Below are 13,861 nucleotides of genomic sequence, written 5' to 3'. Positions count from 1 at the left end.
AAGAATAGTTCAGTTTTAGCATTATTTTAATAAAACTCGTCAAAACAACACATATTTTCCAGCAAAGTTATATAGAAAGCGCGAAAAGATGGTCTGTGATTTCCAATTAAGAAGTTTGGGTATTCCTCATTTACATGCTTCTATGAGCATAGCCAACTAAAATGTGTGACTGTGATGTGCACAGTGTCATATGGTGCTAAATGAACAGCAGAAATCGCCATCATGTTTCCATATTTATTCCTTGTGATTAAGAATAAATCAAAAAGAGGTGACGGCTTGAGGCATCAGACTTGTGGCTTGCTAGGTTGTCGCTCCTGTCCAGCGTGAGCACCATGAAAACGGTATCTGAAAAGCAGAACGTGATACTATGATGAGAAAATGAAATTGCAGTAAAGGTTTGCAAACCTACACAATAAGTGGTTCACACAGACATAATAAAGGCTAACAACAAAACAGCAAAGCACATCCTCCGGCAGCCAGGGGCATGCCGCGAGCGGTTATTGACCGCATGTTTTACAAACGTAACCCATTCTTAAATGCGCAGATAAACAGATGCGAGTACTAGGGCCCGAACGACACCCAGGGCGTGCGTACGCCGTCTACGTCGAGATCAGACATGTCATATTTTAGAATTAGCGCACATAACTCCGACAATCACGTACACTCACTCGATTCTGTTATAGCGGCCAACGTAATCGCAGTGTATGCAAACCACGAAAACAGCAAACAGAAACGAGGGAAAAGAGTGCACGCCGGCGGCCGCAACAACGCGCGCCGTCGAAAGTCTAGAGCTCTTTCACTTTACCGGCGAGGCGTGTCCAACTTGAATGACTACCGCGTACGTTCTGGAAGCCACCATACTATATCTGCACCTCAAACTACCGTCTTTAAGCCAACAAAACCTTTACATATAGTGCGTCTGAGCGTTCTGTACACAGGCTTTTTTTCTTCACGTTCCCACGCGTGGAAGCACGCTGCACACTCAAGGTCGATGGAAATGTTATTATGAAGTAGACTAAAGTGCATCTCAAACGACATCTTGCACTTTCAGTAGTGCAGACACGACGTGCGATCAGCAAGAAATGACCCTCGATTATTGTTTGCATCGCTCACTTTATGGGAGCTTGTACAGCAACGCGCATAACGGTGGCAACTCGTTAACTGACAGCTTTAGTTGGGCATCCGCAACAGACCCGCGGATACAGGCTACTGTTGGAAATGGCTGGCAGGTTCCGCAGAGCTGCTGCAGACGCCCAGCTAAAGCTGTATAATTAGTACCTACGAAAGCAGTACACTCACCGTTAACTGGCGCCCGTTGTCGTCCGCAGCTCCATGAATATTCCGCCCTCCAAGCGTCACTTCGTGCACGGAGCCGGCGTCAACACCACCGAAGACGCGCAACCAGCGCTCCGCGCAACCAACGCAGCCACGCATCGCATTCCAATAGACCAGGAGACTGAGACGACTGAGAGAGGAGAGCGGCGCGCCACCCCGGCGCCAACCCCGTCTGCGTCGCCGAGCAAGGCGCCACAACGGCGCCAAAGGGCGAGCGTGCGATATGTATGGCGTATACGGCGGCTCTTCCGTATACCGAAGCCAATCGAAACGCGCTTCAGGAGGGTCCAGTGACTCCTTCCCAAATGCGAACTCTTTTTCTCTGCCTGTACCTTCCAAAAGGGGTCAGATGGACACCCGAAGAGAGTCACGGTTCCATGACCCTCTTTTGACTCTCTTTTTTCTTAGAGTGTACACGGCTTCCCGCTATTTGATGGACTCGCATCAAAACACGCTGCTGACGCGTCCATATCATCGAGCGTGAAGCCCAATGCTGTGATGAACGAACGCAGCCGGTGTGTCAACTAAAGGACGCTTGGAAGCGCTTGAGAAGCGGCGTGCGAGCGAGCGTCTATTTCATATTTGGCATGTTTCGCGCGCTTTTGTTTATTCTCGGGGAAAAAAAAAACAACCAGGCATTTTTCAGCAAAAAATAAATGCTAGATTCTGGGGCTATTTGAGGCGAGGTACAACATCAAGTTAATATTTCACCGATTCGAGCAAGAATAAAAAAGTTGGCTAATTAAGCTTAATTAATTATTAGCGCTTAGACATGAAAACAGTACAGGTTGTATGTACACACGACTACCACCAATATACAACAACTTTCCCAGAGCGCATGGTTCTTTTTAAAATCTTGGTCCAAGTTAGCTGGGACAGCCGGTACAGTCACATTCGGTTGGCACTAACCAATCATGCGCGCTATAAACAAAGTGGCCGTTCCATATAGTGAGTTTTCTCGCGATAGGTTGTGAGAACTATACGATAAAGGGATTCATAGCAGATTTCTGTTTTGAAAACAAACAAACGCGGCGCGTTGATCGCTCGGTGGCAATGGCATTAGCAAAGCACAAAACAGCTGCTTGGCACAAAAACGTAGACGCGCGGCTCGGGCACATGGGATAGCGCAGGGACGGTCCCTGCTTGCGGACACTATAACAGAAACAAAGAGGCAGGATGTCTGCTGGCAGTGGATCGAATTTTTTTTCGGACGGGGGGGGGGGGGGAGGGGAGGGGGGTGAACCACGCTTTATGTATGTTCGTGCGTGTTTTTATGTGTACGTGCATATATACACATGCAAAATTAACAAGTTTCGAAGGGAAAACTTTGCCCCCCCCCCCCCGCCTACGCCTACGCCAGTGCCTTCTGGCGGCATGGTAACGGGACCGTTAAATTTCTTCTAACTGCGCCAACAACGAATCGACTTGCACAATTCGTTCGCAAAAAACAGTTCCTAAGCGGTGCCTTAAAACTTGCAGTGTGACCAAAATTTGCAATGAAACCAAAGTCTTCCAGGCCCAAATGTCATAGCGTATTCCCGTTTCGCGCACTTCGTGAAAAATACGCGCGTCACAATTACTTTACTGACGTGGGCGTCTGAAGAAACTTACAGAGGTCCGGTTTTCTGGCGCTAAGTATACGCCTCGATTCAAAGTTCAAGTGATATCGCTATGCCGGCAGATCAAATCTTGAAAATATATATGAGCGTCTCTGCAAACGGCGCCGGCGGAGTCGTTTGGCTGTGTGTGCTGCTCGGCCATTCACTGAATCGTTTCTCTCTTCCACCCCATCACACGCCCATAAAAGAGGACGGGAAGGGTGTCGTTATACAGACGCATATGCATACATACATACATACATACATACATACATACATACATACATACATACATACATACATACATACATACATACATACATACATACATACATACATACATACATACATATTGCCAAAATGAGGCATAGGAACGCGCATGGCCGGACCAGAAAGAGAAATGCTATACAGGCCCATTCGCGACAAATCCCCTTCAAGACAGACTTGGGTGTTCACAGCCGCGTGCGTGCGAATGAACAAAACCACGTCCATTATACGAGTTGGGTCTCTGGGTGTGTGAGGGGGTCAGAGATGGAGGTCGGGTGAATTGCGGAGTGTGCGCGACCCGCGCAGAGGCAGCGAGGGCCAATCGTCGGCCATTCCGGGGCGGCCACATCCTCGCAATAACTCTGGGGTGATCTTTACGGACGCCTTGGGCGCGCCGCGGACTATACACGCTGCGAGCAGGCGAAGCAACGCGCCTTGCAAACGGCCCGCTGTGGTCATTGTATACATAGCGAGGTGCACCATTGTCACAAAAGTCGCATATGCTTAACATTTCTTGCGCATGATGTCCTAAGGTATGCCATGAGAAGGGATTTTTCCACCGGCGCCAAGGGCGAACGTGCTATAATTCTTCTCTAGGAATGGTGTGCCGTAAGCGCACGTGCACCACTTAGTGTGTGTTAGCGTTAGCCGTATGAAATATATCTCTATGACCTAATATGGCTGGACCGTATAAGAAGAGTAGTGGCTCTTGACTTGTGCAATTTCAAAACTGTTCGCTCGGGAAGGTGATCGCCTTTTTGTTTGTGTTTGTATTTTTCCACTGGCCTCAGGGGCGAACGTGCTTGCAATTCTTTTCCAAGAATGCTGTGCCGTAAGCGTACGTGCACCACTTAATGTTAGCGGAAGGAAATAAGTTCCGTCTATGTCCTAACAAGGCTAGACCGTATACGAACTATAGTGGCTCGTGTCTTATGTAATTTGAAAACTGTTGGCTCGGAAGGGTGACCGCCTGTAGACTATGAACCACAGAACGTAGTATCCGAGCTACGTGCCTGATCCCGGGTTTTTGTTCTGTCTGTTATTGAACTGCACGCCATGAAGGTCACCGCCAGTAGAGTGTGAACCTTAAGGTCCTAACAAGGCTAGACTGTATACGAAATATAGTGGCTCGTGTCTGGTGTAATTGTAAAGCTGTTGGCTCGAAAAGATGACCGCCTGCGGAATGCGAACCACCGAACGTAGCAAGCGAGCTACGTGCCTGATCATGGGTTTTTGTTTTGTGTATTATTGAACTACTCGCAGCGAAGGTCACCGCCAGAAGAGTCTGAACCTGAAGACGTGCATCTGAGCTACGTGTGAGCTCACGTGCTTTTGTTTTGTAGATTATTGAACTGCTCGCGGAGAAGGCGACCGACAGCAGAGTCTGAACCACAGGACGTTGTATCCTAGCTACGTGTTAGACCGCGTGTGCCTACGTGACTGGTGTTTTGTGTGTGAGTCAATTGTTCACCCGTGAAGGCCACCGAAAGTGAAGTGTGAACCACGGCAGCAACCAGTGCGTACGTGACCGTTTCAAGGATTCATCGATACTACAGTGGAAGTTGAGATCGGCGGCTAGAGAAGCGTATAAAAAAGGGGCCGATCCTATACTTCGACAGTCTGCTCTGCGACGGAGAAGAGATCCACGCTGGGCAACTCCCGGGACACAACGCAGCGACCCAACACCCCCGGTCATCGTGAAACCGCCACCGGCCCGTCTCGCCAGCTTCGAGGGTCGCTCATGAACGGCGCCGGTGTTGAAGGACTCTGCTGCGCCCGGTTACGTATGTCAACCGCTTGAACTTAGTGGACTGCGAGCTCTAATTATTGGTTCAGCTCTTGCTCTCTGGTCATTCATCCGATGTTGCTCATTGTCTCTACATATTTGAACTTTCATGCACGCTACACTCATTCGCAATAATTGTGGAATGTATAACTAATTCACCTTTGTTTTCAAGATAACTTTTCGGTTATTGTAGAAATATCTTTATCTTTGTTTAAACACATTATTAAAGCTTGTTGTTATTTGCTTGGAGAAGGCCCTTGACTCCTTCATACCGGCGATTGGCGCAAGCCATACACCAGAGGCCCAACCCCCATGCCACATCTTGGGAGAAGCTTGTGCTTCGGCCCCGAGTCGTGACAACCACATAACCAGAACAGTGAGCGAAGACGACTCTGAGTCGTATAGGCGTGCCCCCCCCCCCCCCCCCCCCGAAAAAATTCCTGGCTACGGGCCTGATCACAGCTGCGTACGGCGGGGCGTCTCTTTATTAATAATTGTGTACCTCTTTCGTTTTCCGTAGGGAACGCGCCGAAAAATCTATGAGCCGAGGTATATGTACTCTGCTTTGCCTCAACTTCTCCACCCTCCATGGCAGCTTATAGCAGGCCAGGTGCCGAGATGCTACACCCGAGAATTCAAGTACAAGACACAAAAGTATGGCTGTTTTTGCGCAAGAAAATAACGAGGGAAGGGGTCCAGGGTTGCGCTCCCCTGGACCCCTTCTCTCGTTATTTCCTTGCTCAAAAACAGCCATACTTTTGTGGCTTGCACTTGAACCTGAACCGACTAGCCCAGCAACGTGTACTTCTAGACTCGAGGACTCGGTTTTGCTTCCCGGCCGCATTTCTATCGGAACGAAAGGCAAGAACGCCCGCACACTTCGGTTTAGGCGCACGTTAGAGAAGCCCGGGTGGTGGAAATTAATACGCAGTCCACAGCGTGTCTCATATGCATATCGTAGTTCTGCCACGTAAAACCACAGAAATTATTAATGAGCACTAACAGACAATAATGCCAAGGAGAGTATAAGGGATTTTATTATTAGTAAATGTAAGGTAAATGTGAAGAAAGAAAAGTGGACGAAAAGATAACTTGCCGCGGGCAGGGACCGAACCTGCGACCTTCGAATAACGCGTTCGATGTTCTACCAACTGAGCTACCGCGGCGGCCATCCCCCGTCCACTTTATAGGGTATATATGTACATTTAAACGTGGGAGCGTCAGTCAGCGCCGCCAGTATCCATGACGGCGAGTGTGGAACACTCTTTTTCTGCCTGTTGGCGTCACGTAGCACGTGAACTTATTACGAGCTGGCAGCTGACCAATAATCCCTCGCACACTACCTGAAAGCATCATGTCTGCCAGAACGAGACCCTCGCTATGAATGAAGGAAATTAACACTTCTTCCCAGAAATTATTGCCATAATCTCTCCGCAGCATCCAACTAAAACAGATAGGGTTAGTTTTTGTCGGCTTCTTCCTTTTTGAAGCGACTATGGTGTTACGAGGTTGGAGGTTGCGATGCTGTTGCCACTTCGCTATTGACAAATTACACTACATAGTTTGTTAGGGCGACGAAACAGGAAGTTAAAGAACGCATACAGTCATCCGTATGTACACGATTTTATTGCCGATTAATGGGCGTCGCCACCTTGAGGTGATAAACGAATGTTTCCTGAGTTTTTATGTCGTGACACGCAATAAACAAGGTCATAAAAAAGTCGAATGCACTTTCACGCGTCAAGCCGTTTTCACGCGTATCAGCTTACCTCAGCACCGTTCGTTTAGGCGATAAGGATACAAAACAGCAAAGTTAACAGCCCAATATGGCGGCACTCGAACGCGTCCGTGAAACAGTCTATACGTCTTGCGTGCGTGTGCATGCGCGCTTGTATGTGTACTATTTCAGTTTCTTCGTCTCAGTGCTCCACCTTCCTGAAGCGTACCAATGTGTAGACCAGCCCGCTAATTCATTACGTCATCGCAACGCCGCCGCCGGCATATCGTGTCGTCGTCAGACACAGAACTTGACGCTCGCTGCATTATGCGAATGAAGACGAAAACACCTGACCACTATCAGAACTAGCGAACGAACACCTGACCGAACACCTGGCGAACCTGACCTGTGGCAGTGTTTAGTTTCCACGCACTAATTAAATGATCAATCCAGCATAACTTCTTCCCCTTTAAGTTTCATTTTTAACGTCCGCGCATGGCGATTTGTAACAACTGCGCACCACGCAACCAGCTTTCAGAAGTAACACGTTCCTTTTCAAATGTACCACGATTTTATTAGCTGCGAGAGCTGCCCTATGCGTGCGGTAACATGTTGAGATGATTATAGTGGCTAATACACGTCTCGCAGATTTAAAAAAAGCGACGTGCCGACAACGACGTACCGTATTTCCGTACTTACGTACGGTAAGCCGGCACTGCTAAAACCCCATAGGGTGTTTTAGAAATGACGGTATTACCGTACCGCGTACACTACCGTGTTACCGTTCCGTGTTAAACGTACCACGATCCGAAAGCGTCCTGGCCGCGCCAGTGACTCGATGCGCCCAATATATATATATAGATATATATATATAGTTGTTGGGGTTTAACGCAGCAAACCCACGCTATGATTATGAGGGCCGCCTTAGTGGAGGGCTCCGGAAATTTTGACCATCTGGTGTTCTTTACCGTGCACCTAAATCTAAGTACACGGGCCTCAAGCATTTTCGCCTCCATCGAAATTGCGGCCGCCGCGGCCGGGATTCGATCCCGCGACCTTCGGGCCGGCAGTCGAGCACCATAACCACTACAGACCAACGTGGCGGGTGATGCGTATATATACGTTAACACTATATGAGAAGATTATATGCTACTACAGCTCTTGAACTCTAACATAGCGACGTGCCGACTACGACGGTACGGTGTTTCCGTACTTACCGTACGGTGAACCGGCACTGCTAAAATATCCTGAGAAGACGAGGTTGTGTGCAACGCAATGTTTCGTTCTTGACGCGGCAGAGTTTGTACTTGAGGAACAAACAAGAAAGCAAGATGGCGGCGTCCGCTGTATGAGGTCCTATGCAGTTGCATTAAACGATTTAAGAGGTGGTGAAACCGCTGAGGTCCGGGCTGTCTCATTTATTTAACGTTTTATTTTTCACCGCTACCATACCGCAGAAATTTTCGTTATCCGCAACACGCTTGTACACAAGCGCGTAATCGTGACTTGGCGATAGGATACAACGTTTCTTCTATAATTAAGTGACGCTGCTGGGCGAGAAAATAAGCGGACTTAACCGCCTTCAACAATCAGAAATAATGCTTTCACGAACTCGCAGTGCGCTAGCGGTCTCTCGAGTGGCTACTCTTGGTGATGGTGAAAAAAAGAAACATAAAAAAAACAACGTGAGGACACTTGAGCTTCGCTTTCAAAAGTAGAATGCGATCGCGTGAACGTTCGCATCCTCTCGTTCGTTTTTGCCGTGGCTTCGCTTCTCTGGGGGCACCTCAACCGTGCATGTCGCAAGGAAAGGAACTCCTGCGCGCGTGACACTGACAGTTTGAAAGTCTCCTAGAATGCATATCTACTGCAAATGCAGTTGCGAAGTGCCCACTACGCCATAATTCATCACACTGCAAATCAGCGAACCACGACGCCTTCGTAAGGCAATACGCTCAGCTGCACACTTTGCTGATGCTCTCGCTGTGCGTCTGGTTAACCTCCCTACAGTTCGTTACTTTCCTCTCTCTCTGGTGATTAATTATGTCTGAGTGCTTCGTAGTGGGTGGGCCTTTAAACCACCCACTCGTTGCGCAATTGACATGGTGTGACGCCCGGCGCAATTCTACCCTTCTGATATGCAACGTTACATGTGTTAACTGGGCTCCTCGCACAACATGACGCCTGTATGGGGTCTTTCTTTCTTTCTTTTTTTTTTTTTTTGAAGCAATTTGAGGAAATGGCGTGGTTCTGCGGTAAAACACCCGATTTTCACGCAGAAGGCCTGGTTTCGATTCTCAGTCGAACCGAATATTTTTTTATTATTTGTTTATTTTCATCTATCTCGATTTTCCGCTCCCAACCAACGACGCCGACACTGAAATTTCTGCGACACGGTTTCTTAAACTCCGTCCCGTTGAACGCACGTAATGTGAGCAGCAAATCTGGACGCGCGCGAGGCCTTTGTGCGGCACTAAAAGATGTTGTTTGTTCCACGCTTGGGGTATTTACGCGCGCAAACCGAAACAAAGGTAGCCAAAATTTTCAAGCGGGAATCAGGTTCATGTTCAAGCTTTGACTAAAGTGAAGGAGACATGTAGCCTGAACATTTCACGGTGATCATATTTGTATGGAACGAAACGGGACTACCTCTGAACATTTTTGTTGTTGTGTTGTTCGCACGGTCGCTACATAGTGCTGTGGGTACGAGCTTCGAGAATAGCTTTTCGATGGAGGCGAAAATGTTTGAGGCACGTGTACTCAGATTTAGGTGCACGTTAAACAACCCCAGGTGGTCGAAATTTCCGGAGCCCTCCACTACGGCGTCCCTCATAATCATATCGTGGTTTTAGGACGTTAAACCTCAGATATTATTATTATTATTATTATTATTATTATTATTATTATTATTATTATTATTATTATTATTATTATTGATAGCTTTTCAGCAGAGAAACGTGACTCATTGTACGATGAGATGATGACGTAGGCAGGTTATAATGTGAGATGGTGACATTCGCTTCTATACTATAATGTTTAAAGTGCTGAAATTGCCTCCGCCAAGTCAAGTATTATTCCCTGCTTAGCTTTACCTACGACCGAGAGTCAAGCAAACGGACGGCGGTGGCACACGTACACTACAGCGCGCAAGGCTATAGTAATCATTGTGTAATGCACGTCTATTCTCAACTCTTTGCAGCCAAACTTAAGGCGAAAAGAGTATCTGGCATTCACGTAAAACAGCGTAGCAATTAACACTAACCATACCCCAACTCCCGGCTTTTTGTTTTGCTTACTGAAGTTTTTTTCTTTAACAAGCAAGCGTCACCCTCACGCGTGAGCGCGCTACACGTTCACTACACTATACGAGCAGCGTTCATAGTAAAAGAAACCCAAGTCGAGAGAATGCTAGCTAAGTGTGGGTACAACAAAGCAGAACACGAAGGCAGTGAGCTTGCGAAGCCGTTTAACTGCGCCCCTCCCGGTCATTTTTGGTGCGCATACGCGAGACCTCCCTCTCTCCACACTTACAGCGCCCGCACTCGACGCAGTGCTAAGAAGAAGAAAAGAACACGCATAACACGCGACAGCCGGATGGCCGCGCGGGCGGAAGCGCGAGCCTCGGCAAGAGCGATGCCGCAGCTTAGTGCGTGGCCCCTTGCCATGAGCGGACGCGTATTCACTCGGACTCGTGTGCCTCCCTCGTCGGGTCGTCGACGCCGCAGACAGCGTCTCAGACGGCAAGCCCCTCGCCGACCCGCCCCGTTGCATACGCGATCCTCACGTTAAGCCGACGTCGAAAGAGCCCGCCGTAGATGAGGAGAGTGCCTGTGATCTTCTACGTGCCTGCCATCTTCATTCGTAGATGGCATGGGTCAGCCCTGGCTGGCTGCGCAACTGGCGAGAAACAGCGCTTGACGCGCGAAAGCTTGCCATCTTGTATTGTGCCACTGAGGGTCCATGTAAGTCCTTAACGAAGACGAAGAACGATATGAATAAGAGAAGCACTGTGTTTATAGCCTTGTTCTGTTCCTTGCGTTCACTGCAGGAAGACAGCCTAGGTAACCTAAGTTCGTTGTGCGTTAAATCAGTGACGGTCATCAGATGTACTAGACACTGACCACCTACGCGTGCGCTGCATCGTCGTAACCGTGCTAGCTACGCTCTCAGGCAAAAAGTGTTACCGCTGACTGACACACGGTTAAATCTCACCTCAACCCCCCCCCCCCCTCTTCCGAAAAAAAATTGCTGGCTACACCCAGGGGCGGCGCCAGTGGGGGGTATGGGGGGGCTGGAGCGCCCCCGAAATTCCCGCCTGCCCCCCTTTGCCCCCCAAGAGCAAGCATAGTCAAAACACAATGCATATGTTCCCAGCCTCCCTGCCCCTCTGAAGGAACTCATTTGTCGTGGCTGCCCCCCCCCCCCCCCCCCCAGTAAAAAAATCCTGGCGCCGCCCCTGGCTACGCCCCTCGTTAAGGTATTCCATGAATAAGCGTACCATGGTGCTAAGATATGGAAACCGATCCTAAATACATCCTTTAATAAGTGGACACGGAATATAGAACGTCTCACGTGCGTCACAAATTGCAATGTCGAACAAACATATTGTTACGGGGATGATTTATTCAGTTAAAACTGATCGAGTTAATGCTGCACAGGGCGGACAGGATCGTAGGACAACAGGGCAGCCTCAGACTCAAACCCACAACAACAACGTTGTCGTCTTCCTCCTTTAGGTGTCATTTCAGCGCCCGTGCCTGAGTCACCTTTCCATACCCGTGACAATATGAATGGGTAAAGTCGATTCATTTTCCACCACGCAGATGTTTCTTTATCAGGGCGATTCGAACCCTCCGCACAAAAATATAGTACGACTCGTGAAGATAGCAATGTTCTTGTCGTGGACACACGGGAACTGCAACAGCTGCAGCGCTGCAAGTGTTTCATGAGGTACCAACACTCACTCACTCGATATCATTGAAGTATACCACTGGTATCGAAGGTGTCAGCGTCATACATGAGAATGCTGCGAGGCTTCATGCATCTAGTACTCCATGCACGATATATATCACTATACACGCGCGGCAATTGTGCGTTTGACTTATCAAGTAATGCTCCTAACCTAGTAGAAACATTTATTCAACAGATGGAATTTGCTACGTTCAGCAAATTCCAGCGGTCGACCAGGACTACATCAGGGCACAGGTACGTGATCAGGTAGCCAAAATGAGAGCGGCTACGGAATGCGTTTTTCCCACGGTCAGACGCCTACCACGCTTTTGTCGCAAATGTGTCCGCTCGTACAGCGGTGCTCACTGCACCAGGGACACTGTGACGAAAGCGTGGTGACAACGAAAGAAAACTGCACTCCCGTCGCTAGTCGCCGGCATGCCGGGCACGCAGCCTATGTGACGATGAGAGATGCCAAGTGAGCCGACAACAAAAAAATCAAAGAAATCAAGCAGCTTCCGAAGGCGTCGTCGGTGCGTGGGCGTCACGCCGATGCACCACCTACCTCGGTCGGGAAAGCTGCGCACCAGGTTGGCGTTGTACTTGTTCGCCGATCGCGTAATCCCTCCGGATCCCGCGGTGGCGTTGTACAGCTCGAGCATGTAGACTGGAGGCTGCTGGTGCCGCTCGCGGCGCCGAGGTTCTCGAAGCCCGAACACCTGAAGCAACCGGGAGACGGCCGCCCCGTCCTTGAGTCGCTGCTGCTGGCCGTGATGCCGACGCGGCGACTCCTCGCCGCCACCTCCGTTGGTCGTCGAAGACAGCGACGCCGAAGAGACGTCCTCGATGGCGTTGGACAGCTCGCGTCTCTGCGGCACGGCCACCACGATGAGCGCCTTGAGAGCCAGAAGCCACGGAAGACGCATCACGACGAACAATGAGTTTCGCGTCGTTCAAAGTTCACTGCACGTAGATACTGCGGTGAGCGGTGGGGGAAGTTGCGCTTCTGATGCCGGCTCTCACGACTTTGGTTGATCACTGTGTCCGGTTGCAGAGAGACACACGCGTCCTTTGTATCAGGTCCGGCCTCAGCTGTCTCTCACACGACGGAAGCGCGTGACAAGAACGCACGTAGTTGTGGCGGCGGCCACACGACGACGCAGGCGAGGGACGGACGCACCGCCACGCGCACAATGTTTCGCAATGGGTCCCGAAGAAAGAGCTGGTTAAGACGAAACGCGCGAAGTCACAGCAGCAGCCCGATTTGCTCAGTCAGTCACTTCACATTCCGCCAGAACGAGGCTAAAACAAGTCGGCATCGCTGCCGCTCGCACAAAGAGAGACGGAGAAAAAAAATAAGAAGAAAATGCTCACGCGCGCGCGCGCGCGCGGAGCAAAAGTTTTGTGCTTGAAGTTACTGGCGGGGGTAAACTTCCGCGCCAACTTCACGGCAAACTCGTGCAAGCCCCGTCGAGGTTCGGGCAGAAAATTGGAAGGACAATATCTGAGACGGGGGTCGCGTGTCCTGTAACTGTTGCTGTAACACTTGCAAAGTACCCCGACTGTCCGGCCGAAAAAAAAAGGCAATCACCCAGGGAGCACAAATCGGACGACGAGATGAGCGATCGCCATCCAGTGGTGTCCAGCCCGGTTTACTAACTAAAGAATGAAAGAAAAATAAGTAAATAAATAGAGACGCGATTAGGAGGGGCGGCGCTCACGGCAGCGCACTCGAGGCGCCGACGACAAACTTTTGCTTGACAGAAGCTCGCGCGGTGGAAACTCGCAAAGCGGCGAGGCGGTCGGCGAGTAGGAGCGCGGTGGCGGGACAACCTCACCGACGGCGATCAGAGGGGCGACTGGCTTGAAACGCGCCGGCCGCCGCCACCAAGCAGCACAGCATCGACTCGCGCGGGCCGCACCGCTTCGCGAGCCCCTCTCGTCAAGCGGCGGAAGCAGCCGGCCGCTCTCTCCTCGCGCTCTCCTTCGCTGCTCCTTCGGGCAAGCGGCGCGCGTAGTGAAGCCAAGTCTGAGCAAACAAGAAGCTGTGTTGCTTCGTTCGAAAAACGAGTCGCGCGCACTCCTCTTTCACCCGTGTCTATCGTTTCTCGTCGTCCAGCAAAAGGAACTCTTTGAAGGTGATCGCCGAACACGCACGCATGTATTCTTTCCGTACACGTCCCACCGCCGTTCTTTGCATTGGTTTCC

At 50.0% G+C, this 13,861-nt stretch overlaps 1 protein-coding gene across 1 annotated transcript in view; it reads right to left on the bottom strand.

Moving 5' to 3' along the window:
• Window positions 1-13,508, bottom strand: part of LOC119391718 (bone morphogenetic protein 4) — a 261,822-nt gene extending 248,314 nt beyond the window's left edge. Inside the window, exon 1 of the mRNA XM_037659376.2 lies at window positions 12,219-13,508. Within this exon, the coding sequence (XP_037515304.1) occupies window positions 12,219-12,579 (361 nt within the window). The 5' untranslated portion in view covers window positions 12,580-13,508. The remainder of the gene's footprint in view (window positions 1-12,218) is intronic.
• Window positions 13,509-13,861: the final 353 nt, after the last annotated feature.

This window comes from Rhipicephalus sanguineus, chromosome 1 (assembly GCF_013339695.2).
Source record: "Rhipicephalus sanguineus isolate Rsan-2018 chromosome 1, BIME_Rsan_1.4, whole genome shotgun sequence".
NCBI lineage: Eukaryota > Metazoa > Arthropoda > Arachnida > Ixodida > Ixodidae > Rhipicephalus > Rhipicephalus sanguineus.
The sequence above is the reverse complement of the archived record's forward strand: the minus strand, read 5'-3'. Positions and strand labels throughout refer to the sequence as shown.